At 40.5% G+C, this 14,561-nt stretch overlaps 2 protein-coding genes across 2 annotated transcripts; one reads left to right on the plus strand and one right to left on the minus strand.

Annotated features, from left to right (window-relative positions):
* On the plus strand, nucleotides 1-9,318 carry LOC115740805 (transcription factor MYB51-like). The gene is made up of 9 exons (XM_048285455.1): nucleotides 1-215; nucleotides 320-449; nucleotides 1,032-1,711; nucleotides 6,076-6,124; nucleotides 6,725-6,830; nucleotides 7,086-7,134; nucleotides 7,573-7,852; nucleotides 8,320-8,449; nucleotides 8,996-9,318. Exons 1-9 carry the CDS (start codon nucleotides 83-85, stop codon nucleotides 9,071-9,073), a joined length of 1,635 nt encoding a protein of 544 aa, XP_048141412.1. The 5' UTR covers nucleotides 1-82; the 3' UTR covers nucleotides 9,074-9,318.
* Nucleotides 9,319-9,581: 263 nt separating this feature from the next.
* LOC115740832 (probable polygalacturonase) lies at nucleotides 9,582-14,026 on the minus strand. Its single transcript, XM_030674443.1, has 6 exons — nucleotides 13,868-14,026; nucleotides 13,418-13,753; nucleotides 10,946-11,066; nucleotides 10,684-10,858; nucleotides 10,521-10,591; nucleotides 9,582-10,435 (listed from the first exon to the last, which is right to left on the minus strand). The coding sequence occupies exons 1-6, from the start codon at nucleotides 13,907-13,909 to the stop codon at nucleotides 9,726-9,728; spliced, it is 1,455 nt and encodes a 484-aa protein (XP_030530303.1). The 5' UTR covers nucleotides 13,910-14,026; the 3' UTR covers nucleotides 9,582-9,725.
* Between the last annotated feature and the right edge of the window lie 535 nt (nucleotides 14,027-14,561).

Raw genomic sequence — 14,561 nt, forward strand, 5'->3', positions numbered from 1 at the left:
CACCTTCAATACAAAAGAGAGAGAGAGAGAGAGTGTGTGTGTGAAAGCTTTAACAGACTTAGAGTTAGGGAAAATATTTAACATGGGTCACCACTCATGCTGCAACCAGCAGAAGGTGAAGAGAGGGCTCTGGTCTCCTGAGGAAGACGAGAAGCTCATCAGATACATCACCACTCATGGCTATGGCTGTTGGAGCGAAGTCCCTGAGAAAGCCGGTCAGTCTTTGCTCTCTCTCGCTCTCGATCTCTCGAGTTTTTTCTTCTCTAATGTCGGGCTTCATCGAACATGAATTTGTGGGTCTCGTTCATCTTGATTTTAGGGCTTCAAAGATGCGGGAAGAGCTGCAGGTTGAGGTGGATAAATTATTTGAGGCCTGACATCAGGAGAGGCAGGTTCACCCCAGAGGAGGAGAAGTTGATCATCAGCCTCCATGGGGTCGTAGGCAACAGGTTCATCGACTTTCTTCACCATCATCGCCTTCATCATTTCTAAGATTCCTACTCAGTTGTTTCCAAAAAGATATATCAAATCAATGGACGACCACACCAGAAAGGAGATAGCAAACCCTAACATCGTCCCCGCCAAATTTACATCTTGAAAAAATGCGAGCATGTTGGGATTTTTTTTTGTGGGGGAACTTCTCATGAATCTGGAAATGGACAATTCTTTTCCCCATCACAGTACAGTAGTGGAGTCCTAGGAAACTTCCAAGGAAATTGACTTGCCACCGAACCTTTTTTAATGCAAGCTTTTAATTTAAGTTTCCGTATTATACGTTGATTAAATACCTAGAAGCAAGCTCAGAGTCAAATTTGTTCCTGATAGCCCCTATCACCTCCATTGTATGGGAGGCGTTAGAAGGACATATTCATAGGTTGAGACATATGTTTCAGTCACATTTCAGCCCCATTAATTAAAATTTCTTCTCTCCTTGTAATTCTCATCTACGTATAACAACACCATTCAAATAATGAAAGAATTACAAGAACTGACTATGATGGTTTATGTTTTTCTCTCACTCCATGTTGCAGATGGGCTCATATTGCGAGCCACTTGCCAGGAAGAACAGACAACGAGATCAAAAACTACTGGAATTCATGGATCAAAAAGAAAATTCGGAAGCCGTCGCCGGCTTCAATGACAAATGTTCCTCCCAGTACGTCTTCCGAGCACTCCCTTTTGAACCACAGCTCTAACCAAATCAGCTGTGCGATCCCGGATTTAATGGCAGCAAAGATGCCTGTACAGGAAACCCTATTCTCTTCCCCTTGCCCTCTATTTATGTTCGACACCGCCTCGCTCGAAGGGCTCGCGGAGAATAACGAACAGCAAGACCTTTTCACTGATGCGGTCACGGCGAATTCCGCCGGCACCTGGAACTTGAATCACCAGCAATTCCACACCACACTCCCGCTGCCTCCCCCGCCTTATACAAGCGGAAGCGCGGATGCTAATTATTTGCCGCCGTTGATAGAGAACGTTGAGAACATGTTGAACATCGGGGCACAATCTAGTAGCATCGACGAGGAAGGCGATCGGATAGCCCTAGAATGCTTTCAGCGGCAGGAGTTGAACGAATGGGTCGAATCCCACCAGTGCCCAAATTTTCTCTTGTGGGATAACGTGGAAGGGCCTTTCGGTGGGGAAGACATTGCGCCGACTTCGACGACTGTCGGAACTTCAACTATGTCTTCCTTCCCTTCGTCTCTCTAACATCTCTCTCTAACATCTCTCTCTCTCTCTCTCTCTCTCTCTCTCTCTCACTCTCACGAAGAGTCCCCAAAAATGATGCTTGAGGCTTGAATTGAGTTTGGCTTTGACTATTTGTTCTTCATTTTTCTTCATTTCTTTCATGTCTTCTGTTCAAACTGAAGACGAATGTTTGTGAACGTGTGAATGATGATGAGGGCATGCGACAAATGCATGCAATGTTTTGGACACTGAAAGAAGAGAACAATAAAAGCAACGCAACAGCGGCGGTTTGACCATGATTTTGGTAAATGATTGGTTCTTTCTCATGCTGTGTGCATTTGGTTTTGAGTGGTACTTGCTTTGTTTTGCACTCCTTCATTTTGTGAGATATATATATTCAACAGGAAGTATGTATTAAATCTTTTCACATGATTAATTCCCATGGATACGCGCAACATGTCAACAGTAACTCGTCACTGTTTATTAAAAAGCGTGACAGGAGTTTTTCTATATTAGTTAATGACATTTAGGATATGAAGACAATAAATAATTTATCTAGATGTTTGGATGGCACGTGATTTCATAAGGCAATTCCGATAGGGTTTAATTTATAGATATTTGTATGTAGGTTAATTATGCAAAGAAACAATGGAAAACGTACCAGCTTTGTAATTATCGATGGGGATCAATATGCTCTAAAGTATGCATCATATAATTTTCAAAGTTAAAATTTATTGAGTTAAGATTTTCCTCATGTCGAATAGCTTTTGCTGATAATTTTAGGGGGTTCAAAATATTATTTCGACTTACCGGTGTTTAGATTGGGTACTGAGATAAGTCATTAGTCAATAGGATTAAACCAAATTTAACACGTTGAGGTCATTAGCCATCATGTTTTGACAACCTCACAATTATGCATAACGATTACAGTCTTCACGGGATGGACAACGAGCTGCTTCAAACGAGTGATCATGTGTCACAATAAGCTGGAAAACCTATCTCGACTTTGAGCGGCGTTATTGGAATATAACTGAAGCATCTAATGTTTCTTATCAACTGGAAATTACTTGTTTCGTTAGCATCGAAATCATCGATCACGTACTCCAAAAATCAATCATATTCATGTTGCAATAAAGTTCATGTGAATCACACTCATGTCGAATCGCTTCATGTAGCATAAGAGGAGAGATCACACCTCAAAGGACATTCTCTCTTTTAACTACCATCAAATACTAAGTTATTAAGATGCTTTCAATGGAGAGCAATTCCAATCCTTCCTGATCCACACGATCTAAGTGCAGGGAGTGTCTTGTGCTCTCAACCCGAGCAATCATTTTAGTTACCGCCTTCTTTCAAATGCCCTTTCAAGTTTTCGGCTCTTTACATATTCGGAGTCGAACCGTTATTTTTTCTAAACTATAACGAGCGAAAGCTCTTTATACAAAGAAAGAGCTCGATAATCCGAAACTTTCATGCGCCGTGATGTCTCCACAATACGTTACTCATCCATGATCTAGCATAGTGGTTGTTCGCCCTTTAAAGTAACAATTTCCAGGGTGAATCGCTTCCCACGTTTCTTGGCTCTATCGGCTACTAGTCAAGTCAGGGGACGCAATTAGTTCCACATGTTATGCTTGAAAGATAAGATAAACATGGGGAAGCACTCTTTTGAAGTATCCGGACACATCTGGTCCAGGAAATATTCTCTGCGAAGCATGCATTATTAATTTAATAAAAAAACATGTTTTTTTTTTTTGTAACCTAGATGTCTGGCTCACGTTTTAATAGTGCACAGATTTTCAGACAATGTCGGCGTAGTGTTTGTGACGTAATGCGTACGTACTTGGCTTGATCCCGGATGCATTAAGTAACCCTTTAAACTTGCAAAATTGAGTAATCGATGTTTGTCATATGATCCTTTCGTTACCGAGTTCTTTTTACCTTTTACTATTATTTGTTGTGATATTAATATTTTTCTAGACAAATTATTTTCTCTCCTTTTCTCTATTTTTGTTTCATTTTCTTTACCCATGTTAAGGATAAAAGAGACAATTCCATCAATATAATCAGATGGAAATATAAATGGGTAAATACCATGAAGTAAAAAACCACAAACTGTACCGGTTTTCGGGTTTTTGATAATCTAAGAATTAATTGGGGTAAATTTGGCACATGTAGGCCATTTTGGGATTTATGCCGACTTAAAAGTTATCTTTGGGTAAAAACTTAAATACTTTATGAACTTTGATCTAATATGCAATGTAATCCATGAACTTTTGATTTGACTAATATGATCTCTAAATTTTAGCCCAATGTGCAACGTAGTCCCCGAACTTTTAATTTAATCAATATAGTCCTTGACCTTTTGAAATATGTTTAACTTAGTCCCTGAATTATAGGAAGATAGTTAATATAGTTCTTCCATTAATTCACGTTTAGGGACGTCTTTGAACATTTTCTCATAGTTTATGGATTAAGTTGAACATGTTTCAAAAGTTCAAAGATCATATTCAACAAATTGAAAGTTCAGGGACCACATTGCACATTAGGCCAAAGTTTATGAACTATATTGGTCAAATTAAATTTCGGGGATTATATTGTACATTGAACCAAAATTCAAGGACCATTTGCATCATTTTCCCTTAAGATTGCATTTGGTCGTCACAATATAAGTCATGATACGATATATTTTATCATATCCTGTGTTTGGTAGCTATTTATGATAGGATAAAGGAGGATGTAGCAAGAATAAAAATATCCTAAAAGAGGGGATGAGATAGATTAGATATGATTTTTCAAGAAAGGAGACACGATGTGAATCAAGTTTTTCTCACAACCATCGCCTCTTCTCTGTATTGGATCGCCTCTCCATCGTGTCGGGCTGCCTCTGCGGTGGGGCGCCGCCTCCCCTACGACGGTGACGATCAAGTATGGTCATGTTCTCTTGATTAGCAACGCAAGTGCACGTATCGAACAAGTAATAAAGTGATGAATAAAAGTATTGTTCCCACAGAGATTGTAGACAAATCAATCAAATTACTTACTAAAGGTGAACAATTCTCAAATTTATCTAACCAATTAAAAATTTAACGAAGGAATCAAAATTCTAAAAAAAAATAAATTAACCAAGGCAGAATGCACAAACTAAATGTAGAAATTTCGAATATAAAGAAGCAAAGAACAACGTATCTCTATTAAGGATAAAAAAACGTTAGAGCATCCGATTTCACTTAACCAATCAAGATTAATTAACCAATCTCGTCATGCAATCAAATTGAATTCATAGTGTGATGGTAGAACTTCTTAATTTAAATCACTATCCTTGGTCCGGTATAGCGACCTTACTTGGATTTAGCAACCCACACTTGTTCCATGTGAATAAGTAAATCCAAACGCAGTAAGATCTATGAACGTTCCCGGATTCAATAAACCACCCTCGATTTACATACTTCCGAAACCACACAAAAACTTAAGATATCTCTATCTATAATGAATTCATGGCTATATATCATAAAGCACTCGCATGGAATCTCCTTTCGGTCTCAAACATGCAACAAAAATCATTCAAGTGGTGATCAAACACTTAAAAGCATTAGCACATGATATATAACTCCCACATATGAATTCTAAAATTGCATAAACGAGTCTAGAAAATTAATCAATCATAGTTAAGCTACATCGTAGTTCTAACAAGAAGTAGTCTAGAACATAATGAAGCTTAAATTAAAAACGATGAATAAACTAAACATGATGAAAAAAAACTAGAACAAGTTCACCAAGAATAATCAAGGATTGACTTTGAATTCGCCTTCTTCTTCTTCACTTGGCATCCGGCATTGAAAGGAAGAATAGAAGAAAAGCCCTAAATGTCATACGATCTGAAACGTCTCCTCTGCCTCCCTTGTTAAAATCACGTTCTCTTTTTTTTTTTTTTTACATATGGACATCTTCTTGTTTTGAAAAAAAGAAATCTTGATCACACCAAAATAGGATTGCAATCAAAGATTCTTCCCAAAGATAGACTTCTCTCAATAATAAAACTCCTAATTTAGCTTGGATTTTGAATTTCTCCACAAGATAAGCTTGATTCTCCTTGATTTCAAATTTGCATGGTTGAAGATCGGATTACCTACAAAATCAATTAAAAATAAATAAAGTAGACATCAAATTCAATTAAAACTAAGCAAATATTAAGTCTAAAATAATAAATAAACTCTATATAAAATAGAGTTATCTGGTCACCTCTCCGTTGGTGCCAAGCCGACATCTCCAGTTGCAAAGCCGGGTATCTTCACGACCTATACTTTTTAATAGATTATTATGCATGATATGAGTACACGTCCCTTATTCTTTAACTGCTTGAACATTTTCAACATTTGAAAGGGGTCTTGAAATGTTATGAAGAACTCGAGGTTGATCATCGACTTTCAAGGTAGTTCTCTTGGACGACTTGCATAAGTGCATCTTCCACTTATGGTAAGATATTGAATAATTAAATTGTTTAGCACTTGTTTACTCACTCAACAAAACAACGAGCATGGCCGGCGGGTCATTCTCCAAATCAAGACCCCCAACTCTATGGGGTTCGCTTCGTCGATGTTGTGCCCGAATTTAGATGGCATAAACCTTTTCTCAACAATAACTAACTCATTAGAACTCATCACTGAATAATTTCTAAAGCATCCGGATGTTTCAACGAAATAGAGTTAATCTTAGCCGCGCCTTGTCTCTACTTATCCAACTTTAAATTCTCAATTTACCGAACAGTAGATATGATATGACAAAATTCTTAAATTTTCTATCTTATTATATCCAGTCTTATCCCGAGTTGAAATCCGGACTACTCTAAGAGTTGTACTACTCAGAATTCGGAAATTTTTTTAGTAGTCTCCCCTTTAATAAAATAAAATAAAGAAAGAAAACTCCTTCGGAGTAGTGAAGCCCAAGCAATACCGACACTACCCTCACCCTGAAACCCCACCCGACCCGACCAATATGACCATCGGTTTCCTTACTTGATAGATTAACCAAGGGTTTTCCTGCAACAGTTGCACCCATTTCTGCCGAAGAGCTCCTGGTCTCGGCTCACTGCCGCCGTCAGTTTCTCCTTGGTCTGTGCTCTGCTCATAGCGAACATGGTACTCTTTCTAACCTTATTTCTGTGCAGAATGGTTCATCCCTGTGGAGGGATTCCTGGGTTTGTTGAATTGTAGCCTGTTTCTGATTTGGGAGCTACCAGGAATTATAGAATACTAGATTGCTCGTGCCCCCTTGTTTTCTTGGCTTCCTACGATGAATTGTGAATCCTCACTTTTTCTTTTTCGTTTTTTTTTTGGGGGTAAAGATCCTCACTTTTTCTTGTTCTTGTCGTTCTTTCGTGAATTCCTATTCAGATTATTCCTGAGAAGAACCGCCGTGAGATCTCAAAGTACCTCTTCCAAGGTACGTTACTCAGGGGCACGTGGTTATTTTGTGCGTGGGATGATGTCCGCTAAGCATCACACACCGTCGTCGTTCATTCGTGATGTGGAGATCTCGCTTTCCGGTTGAAATTTGCTTGATTTTAGCTGAGTCTGGGGGAATGTAGTCATGTGGTCTATATGTAATTGCCCAGTGTCAACTCCTCTCTAGTTAGCAGAAAACGGCTGGCCTCCTCATTGGCATTTAACCGGATGGCAGTGTGGTGACTTTTACCGAGTTGCTTAATGTAGCCTTGGGATCTCATACTTATGCATTTGTGTGGATATATGTATGTGGCAATTAGATTAGTGGGTTTGTCTCGGGTGCATGATTGTTCGTATGATGTGGAAATTAGGTTTCTGATTTGTCCTTTCGTAAGTGGATTTTACATCTTGATGCGTTCCTTTTTTCCCATTATAGAGGGAGTTTGCTATGCGAAGAAGGACTACAATCTCGCAAAGCACCCAGATATAGATGTCCCAAATTTGCAGGTGATAAAGCTTATGCAGAGCTTCAAATCGAAAGAGTATGTGAGAGAGACATTCGCTTGGATGCATTATTATTGGTATCTCACCAATGATGGAATTGAGTTTCTGAGAACCTACCTCAACCTCCCTTCTGAAATTGTCCCTGCCACCCTGAAGAAGCAAGCTAAGCCACTTGGTCGGCCCATGGGTGGTCCACCTGGTGATCGTCCTCGGTATGTGTACTACGCAGTAAGGTTGTTAATATAATATTTCAACAGTTTTGTCACTAAAGAGTTGATGGTGGCCACTTGGAAAATATAGTACTTGAACTGAATGTATTCGAGGGAAAGTTGGTGTGGTTTTCGTTGAGGACAAGGCAGTTTCATAAGGGGGTTTGGATGCATGGCTTGACTACCCTTAGATGTTCAGCTATGGAGATATGATGTTAGAATGGAAATGTAGGGTTGAAGGATCTAATTTGCTGCACAGTTAATTGAAGAAGGCTTAGTGATCGTTATTGTTGTTGGAAAGTTGTATGTATAGTCATACTTTTAGTTATCAGATTACTGCATCAGTTGTTTCTCTAAAATCCTTGACCAATCAGACTTCTGTAAAGAGCGAACTGTGAAATCTGCTCCATAAGTTTCACGTAATGAGATTTGCTCACTCCTATGCTTCATTTTTTGCTGATTGATAACAGTGGCCCACCAAGATTTGAGGGAGAACGGCGATTTGGTGATCGTGAAGGTTATCGTGGAGGTCCTAGGGGACCTGGTGGTGAGTTCGGTGACAAGAGTGGAGCACCCGCTGACTACCGCCCTTCATTTGGGGTGAGATATTTCTTAAAGGCGACAATGATATATTTCTTCTTCAGATTTCACATATTATTATTACACGAACATTGGTGATATATTTCTACGTCATCCCTACTTAACGACGTAAATCTGCGGAATGCTTTTTGTGATAATAAGACTTTCAGCCCATTGAGAATGTATAATGATATTTTGTATCCCCTTGTTTTATTATGTTGAGAGTCCATGCAAAAGAGGTCACCTTTTGACTGAAACTCCTTGCCAAACTTTATTTGTCCATGTAGTGGCTATATACTTAATCAATATATCTCTATGTAAGTATATTCAAAGTAAGGAACAACAAGCCATTCATACTTCATACTAGATCTCGTGGTCTTGGCACGCAATTACTGACAGGACTGCTGACTTTTCCCTGTTTGTTCTGCTTTCATCATTTTGATGCTAAGATGGGAACTCATGAACGTCCATCTGTATAAGGAGGAAGTACTAGCGTTTTTATAAGTTAGGAATTTGTCTTCCACGTTGGCCGTTCATGGAGAAACTTATGTTGGTTTTATATTGCAGGGACCTGGTGGAAGACCAGGCTTCGGTCGTGGTGGCGGTGGATATGGTGCTGCATCAGCTAGCGCAGATCTTGCTTGAATGGTTGACAAGCTTCACAGCCATTAATTTTGTAGGGTGGCAATAGGAAGGGGACCGAGTCAATGCGGTTGCTTTTCCTTAATAGTTTCAAATTAGGCGTCTTGAAAAGATTTTATACTTAGTCTTTTTGTGCGACTATACTGGCTCAGCTAAGCTTTTGTCTTCATAATCGTTTTTAAGGTCTTGTTTGTGACAAAGAAGTGAATAATATATCCCTGTTCAGTGCAGAAGTAGAAAATTCATCACGCTGCCTAAGATATGATCCATGTTTGAGTTTTTCACCTCTCACTTCATAACCGAGGTTTTGAATGTAACTTGCTAATGATATTTTAGCTTTCATGCCCACATTGTGGATGATAATTTGTATCAGCCAGTGTCGTTGTTAAATTAGCTGAATTTCTTTCATCGTCCTGGTGGACATCAATCATCGAATTCATGTTTCGTATGACAAACACGTGCATTCACGCGTATGCGCGCACAAGAGATTGGACTTGGGAGCGGTAGTTTATGTAATTTGATTTAGCATTGCGAAATGCAGAAGCTTTGATCCTCTAGTGAGCTCAGAACATTTTTAGTAATCAGTTCCTCTTTCCATTTGAAGTTTGATCAATGAAAAGGCATAATTTCCACACGGAATGGATGATCTCTACTGTCACCAGTGCTTCCTTTTGTAAGAGCACATTTGAGCTTCAACCTCATCAATGGACAGGCTCTCCTCCGGAAAATTACAAGCCGGAAGCTTCTGTGGCCCCTGATCTGACAACGCATCGCACGGCTGAGGTACCACGTCGCTGGAAATTCCGGTCACATCGGTGCAATTCCACTGGAGTTTCTTCGGCTTCTCCACCAAACCGATCGTCACATTCGATATACAAATTCCGGTGAATGGGTCCCCTGGGATCCCCTCCAACCGAGCTGCCATCGTGACATTCTCGGCGACCATGTCGCGGTAGTTGATGTTCTGAATCAGTGGAAGCGCATTAGGATCGTAGTTGTTGTCGGCGTGTGAGCCGTAGTTTCCCGTCATCCAAAATACCCACTTCATGGTTTTCATGGTCATTCCTTTCACGTATATGTCCTTCACATACCCACCTCTTCCGATGGCGGTCTTGATTCTCACTCCAGACTCCGAATTAATCGCCAGGATGTCTTCCGCTCTGACGTCTTCGATCCCTCCTGACATTTCACTCCCCAGTGCGATCACTGCGCTGGTCGGGGAAATGCACGTGAGCCGTCTGATCACAAGCTGCTTCGTCGGCATCCCGTATGCGATGCCGTACTCGTCCCAACCGCTCTTGACGGCGACGCAGTCATCGCCGGACACTATGTAACAGTCTTCTATTTTGGTGTTTGTGCAGGAGTCTGCATCATATGCAAACCAGTTCGGTGTAAGTGAAATGATGATTGTGAATGCTAATAACTTCTTTCCCAATTTTCAAATGCTTACCCGGGTTGATCCCATCTGTGTTCGGCGAATCTGTCGGGGCCAGGATGGTGATGCCTTGAACAATCACATTGCTGCGCATCGCATCGCAAATAACAGATCAGCGAAAATCACAAGTCTTAGTTTCACAAATGCCAAAGGGGACTGATGGTTTCCAATAGAGAACCTGCTATAGACAGGGTGAACATTCCATGATGGAGAGTCGAGCAGAGTAAGATTTGAGATCTGAACTTTATCGGAGTACATGATCTCGATGAGGTAAGGCCTTGTGTAATTGAGCTGTCCGCCGCGAAACTTCTTCCACCAGAGCTCGCCCTGGCCATCGATCGTGCCATTGTCGCCTAACCATAGCGAAACAGATCAGAGACAGTATTCTGTGTCATGGTATGTATGATCATCCGACAAGAGGTTTATGTTCTGTTCTGTACCTGTTATTATGACGTCGGTGAGATTGGTTCCGAATACCAGACTGCCATACCTTCCGCCTTCCGCGTCCCTTCCTCGCCCATAGGATGGCAATGGATCTATCAGAGGCCAATCGCCCTCATCCTACATGACCACGAAACTTCCGTTGAGCTACAGAAAACACAACCACAGGACCAATCTCACTCAAACTATTAATGGTCTTTCACTTTCTTATGAGGTCATTAGAGACATTTCTGTTCTCAGTCGAAATCGACGGGCTAATCTAGGGTTGTGCATGGTCCGGGCTGGTCCGGTCCCGATATGGAACCGGGGACCGGTCCGATCTCAATAGGATCACTAACACTAGCTGCTTATAGAAATTTAACTCCTTGATCTAAATTAACAACTTCCAATCTCAACTATCCAACCTAATAAAATACAAACATGACCATCGTAAAGAAAAAAAGAAAAGAAAGAAGTAGCATACTTATAGTATTACTGACCAAGTTAAACAGACAAAGAACAACCTCCATTGCTAGAGGTCTCAACTGGACTGTGATACAGATCAATATCTCAATCGACTTTACAAGAATTGAAACAAATAAATAAATATAAGCAAGACTTTTACCCCAAGATTGGTTGATTTGCTCAACTCAACAACCTTCCATAAGCCAAGAAATGCCCATGCCCGGAGGCTCAAAGAACCAACAGTTCCAAACTCTGATTGCTAGAATAATTTAGCTCCTACCTGAGGAAGACCTATCATGGGGACCGACAACCTCTAGCTACGCTTTAATTAATCCAATACTCTTGAATATGCGAACAAAACAATGGGCTTGCATAATATAGTCAAGACGAAACACGATCGGAGACTGCATATCGACAAACATGATCGGAGGTTGCATTGCAAAGGTGAGATGCGATTGTCGAGCCGAGAGGAGAAGAGTGAGTGTCGAGCAGAAGATGGGAAAATAATGTTAACTAATTCTTCAAAAATTTCTTATGTTTTTTGGAATTATGTATTATACATATAATACACAATTATATATATATATATATATATATATCCCAGTCTTGTCCCATCCACATGGAACCGAGGACTGGACCGGCCATCCACCTTTCCTATTTGTTCGGACCTGGGACCGGACCACCCACTCAAGGACGGGACCAACCCGGTCGGTCCGGGCTGGTCCGGTCTAGTTTGCTCACCCCTAGGCTCATCAGTAGAAGTGCTTCATTAATAAAGGCACCGAACCCTATTCTTCTTACTTTCTCCAATCTCACTTAGTGGAGAAAATTACCAAAAAAGTTCTAAATTTAATGCAATTATGTCAATTCAATCATAAATATTTTTTTTTGCCAATTAACTCATAAAAATTTTAAAATTGTGTCGATTCAGTCTATTTTGACGGTCGGCGTTGAAGTGATAAATTTTTAATAATATTTTATTATTTTTTCAATTTTCAAATTATTTTTTAATAATTTTTCTGTCTTTTTTTTTCTAAATAATTTTAAATAATTCAAAAAATTATTATAAATTTCCCACGTCAATGCAGGCTAGCCAAATGGACTGAATTGACACAATTGCAAAAGGTTTATGACTCAATTGGTAAAAAAAATAATAATTTAGAATCGAATTGATATAATTACAACAAATTTAGAAATTTTTTTTTATAATTCTCACCACTTGGTGTGCGTGCGAAGACGTAGCGGGCTGCGCTCCATCGACATGACAGAACCAATATTCAATAGTCTTCGGATTCCTTTAACCTTTGATTTGGACTGTGAGCTGAGCAGTTGGCCAAAGAACGAAAGGAGCCAAAACAACTTTCGCACGGCCAAAAACAGGAACAGGAAGGGAGGAAGGAACATTTGTGTGTGGCTGAGAATCAAAGAAACCAACCCGTGAGTTCCCGATCACGGTCCTTGCAGGTCGGATCATCCAATATTTAATAACAGTAGGACTCTGGTTTGTGGAGGTTCGGTAGCATCCAATCGGTGCACTTTTTTGAGTCACAGAAGAAGAAAAGTGCAAGCGCTTGTTGGGGTCTGGCCTAATTTTCATCCCTACCTAACTTGGATGGTCCATATCCACCTTATCAAACCAAGTTTCCAACTTCTTGCACGCCTACTCTTTACCTGCATTTTCAGCCCCTTCTGTGTTCATCTACTGTTTCATTCTTTTCTACTGTGATATTTAGAACTCATTATCCGCAAGGGAAAAATAAGTTGTACTCATTTTGTTGCTGCTGTTACGATCGATTCATTTAGAGGAATGTTTGCACCGGCAACCGCCGGAGTTAAAGTGACAAAAAACGGCGAAGTTTAGATAGGTTGGAACCGAATTCATCAGTATTCGGCTTTGCCGTCGATACTGATAATAGCATAAACTCGGATCTCTTCGGGATTATAACATCAAAGCCCCTATCCCAAGAACATGAAAATTATAATCAAATTTCGTTCAAGAATTTTTGTCGACGAGAGAGTTTTCTGACCTGAGAAGCAAGAAGAACAGCATCTCTGTGGAGATAGAGGGTGAAATGGCTGGTGAGATTGAAGCTCCCAGTCAACCATCTTCCTGGAGGGACAAAGAGCTGAGACCCACCCTGGGCCTCGAACTGGCTCAGGTAATTGATGGCGGCCTGGAAAGCCATGGTGTTCAGCGTGATCCCATCTCCAACTCCTCCAAACTCTGTCACCGAGGCACTGTATGCTCTGCAACTTATGGCGCTGTAGCGGATCACGTCCTGGTGTTCTCTTCTCCTGCTCTCACCTCCAATGGCGAGCATCATCACCACAAGAATCACAAGCACCAGCGCTCTCTTCAGACCCTGAAATGCGTGACAGATCATGTCAGGCCCAAGAATTGATCGATGGGTTCTGGACCAAGAAACCCAGATTGCCATAGACTTCTCTGTTTTGCGCTTTGATACGAGATGGCTTACCTCAACTTTTGTGCAGGGGTTCGGCGAGAACTCCATTTTCATGGATGGAGGGCAGGTTCAAGTTTGGTTCTGGTTTGTGCTTTGAATATTTTCATGTGAACTCGTGAGCACCATACTTATATAGGAGCTGCAGATGAAGATGACAGAGGTATCTTCTGAAAACTACTTCTTGCTCGTGTCATGAATGGGGACAACAAGGAAAATCCTACGTCATATTTTAAAAAATTTCCCCTTTGATTGCGAGAGAAACTACTTTATTTCCTCTCCTGCAAATGGTTTAATAATTTCTTTGTTTTGTTCAGGGTTTCCTGTCGTTTTGGGTCGGCATAAACCCCTTTCTAAGCGCAGGGGATGAACAGGGGAGCTGGTGAAGATTCGTTAGTTCCATCTCTTAAGCTTTTATTGAGAAACAAGATACGGAAGAAAACAGAGGGCAGGCGCCTGGTTGAGGGGAGGAGTGGCTTTTAAGAGAAACATCCCCAAATTTGTGAGGCAAGGATGAAACAAGCAAAGAGAATTTCAGAGGAGCACTCAACCTTGCGAATACGTTTAGTAGCCACGATAAAATTCTAGATATGATATATTTATTTTCTGCCCAAAATAGAATAAAGTCGGATATAAGACGAATATGTCCCGGATAAAATAATCTAATCGGGGAAGGGGAGAAAGGAAATAAAAAAGGAAAAGAAAGCAA

The sequence above is a fragment of the Rhodamnia argentea genome, chromosome 9 (genome assembly GCF_020921035.1).
Source record: "Rhodamnia argentea isolate NSW1041297 chromosome 9, ASM2092103v1, whole genome shotgun sequence".
Classification (NCBI taxonomy): Eukaryota; Viridiplantae; Streptophyta; class Magnoliopsida; order Myrtales; family Myrtaceae; genus Rhodamnia; species Rhodamnia argentea.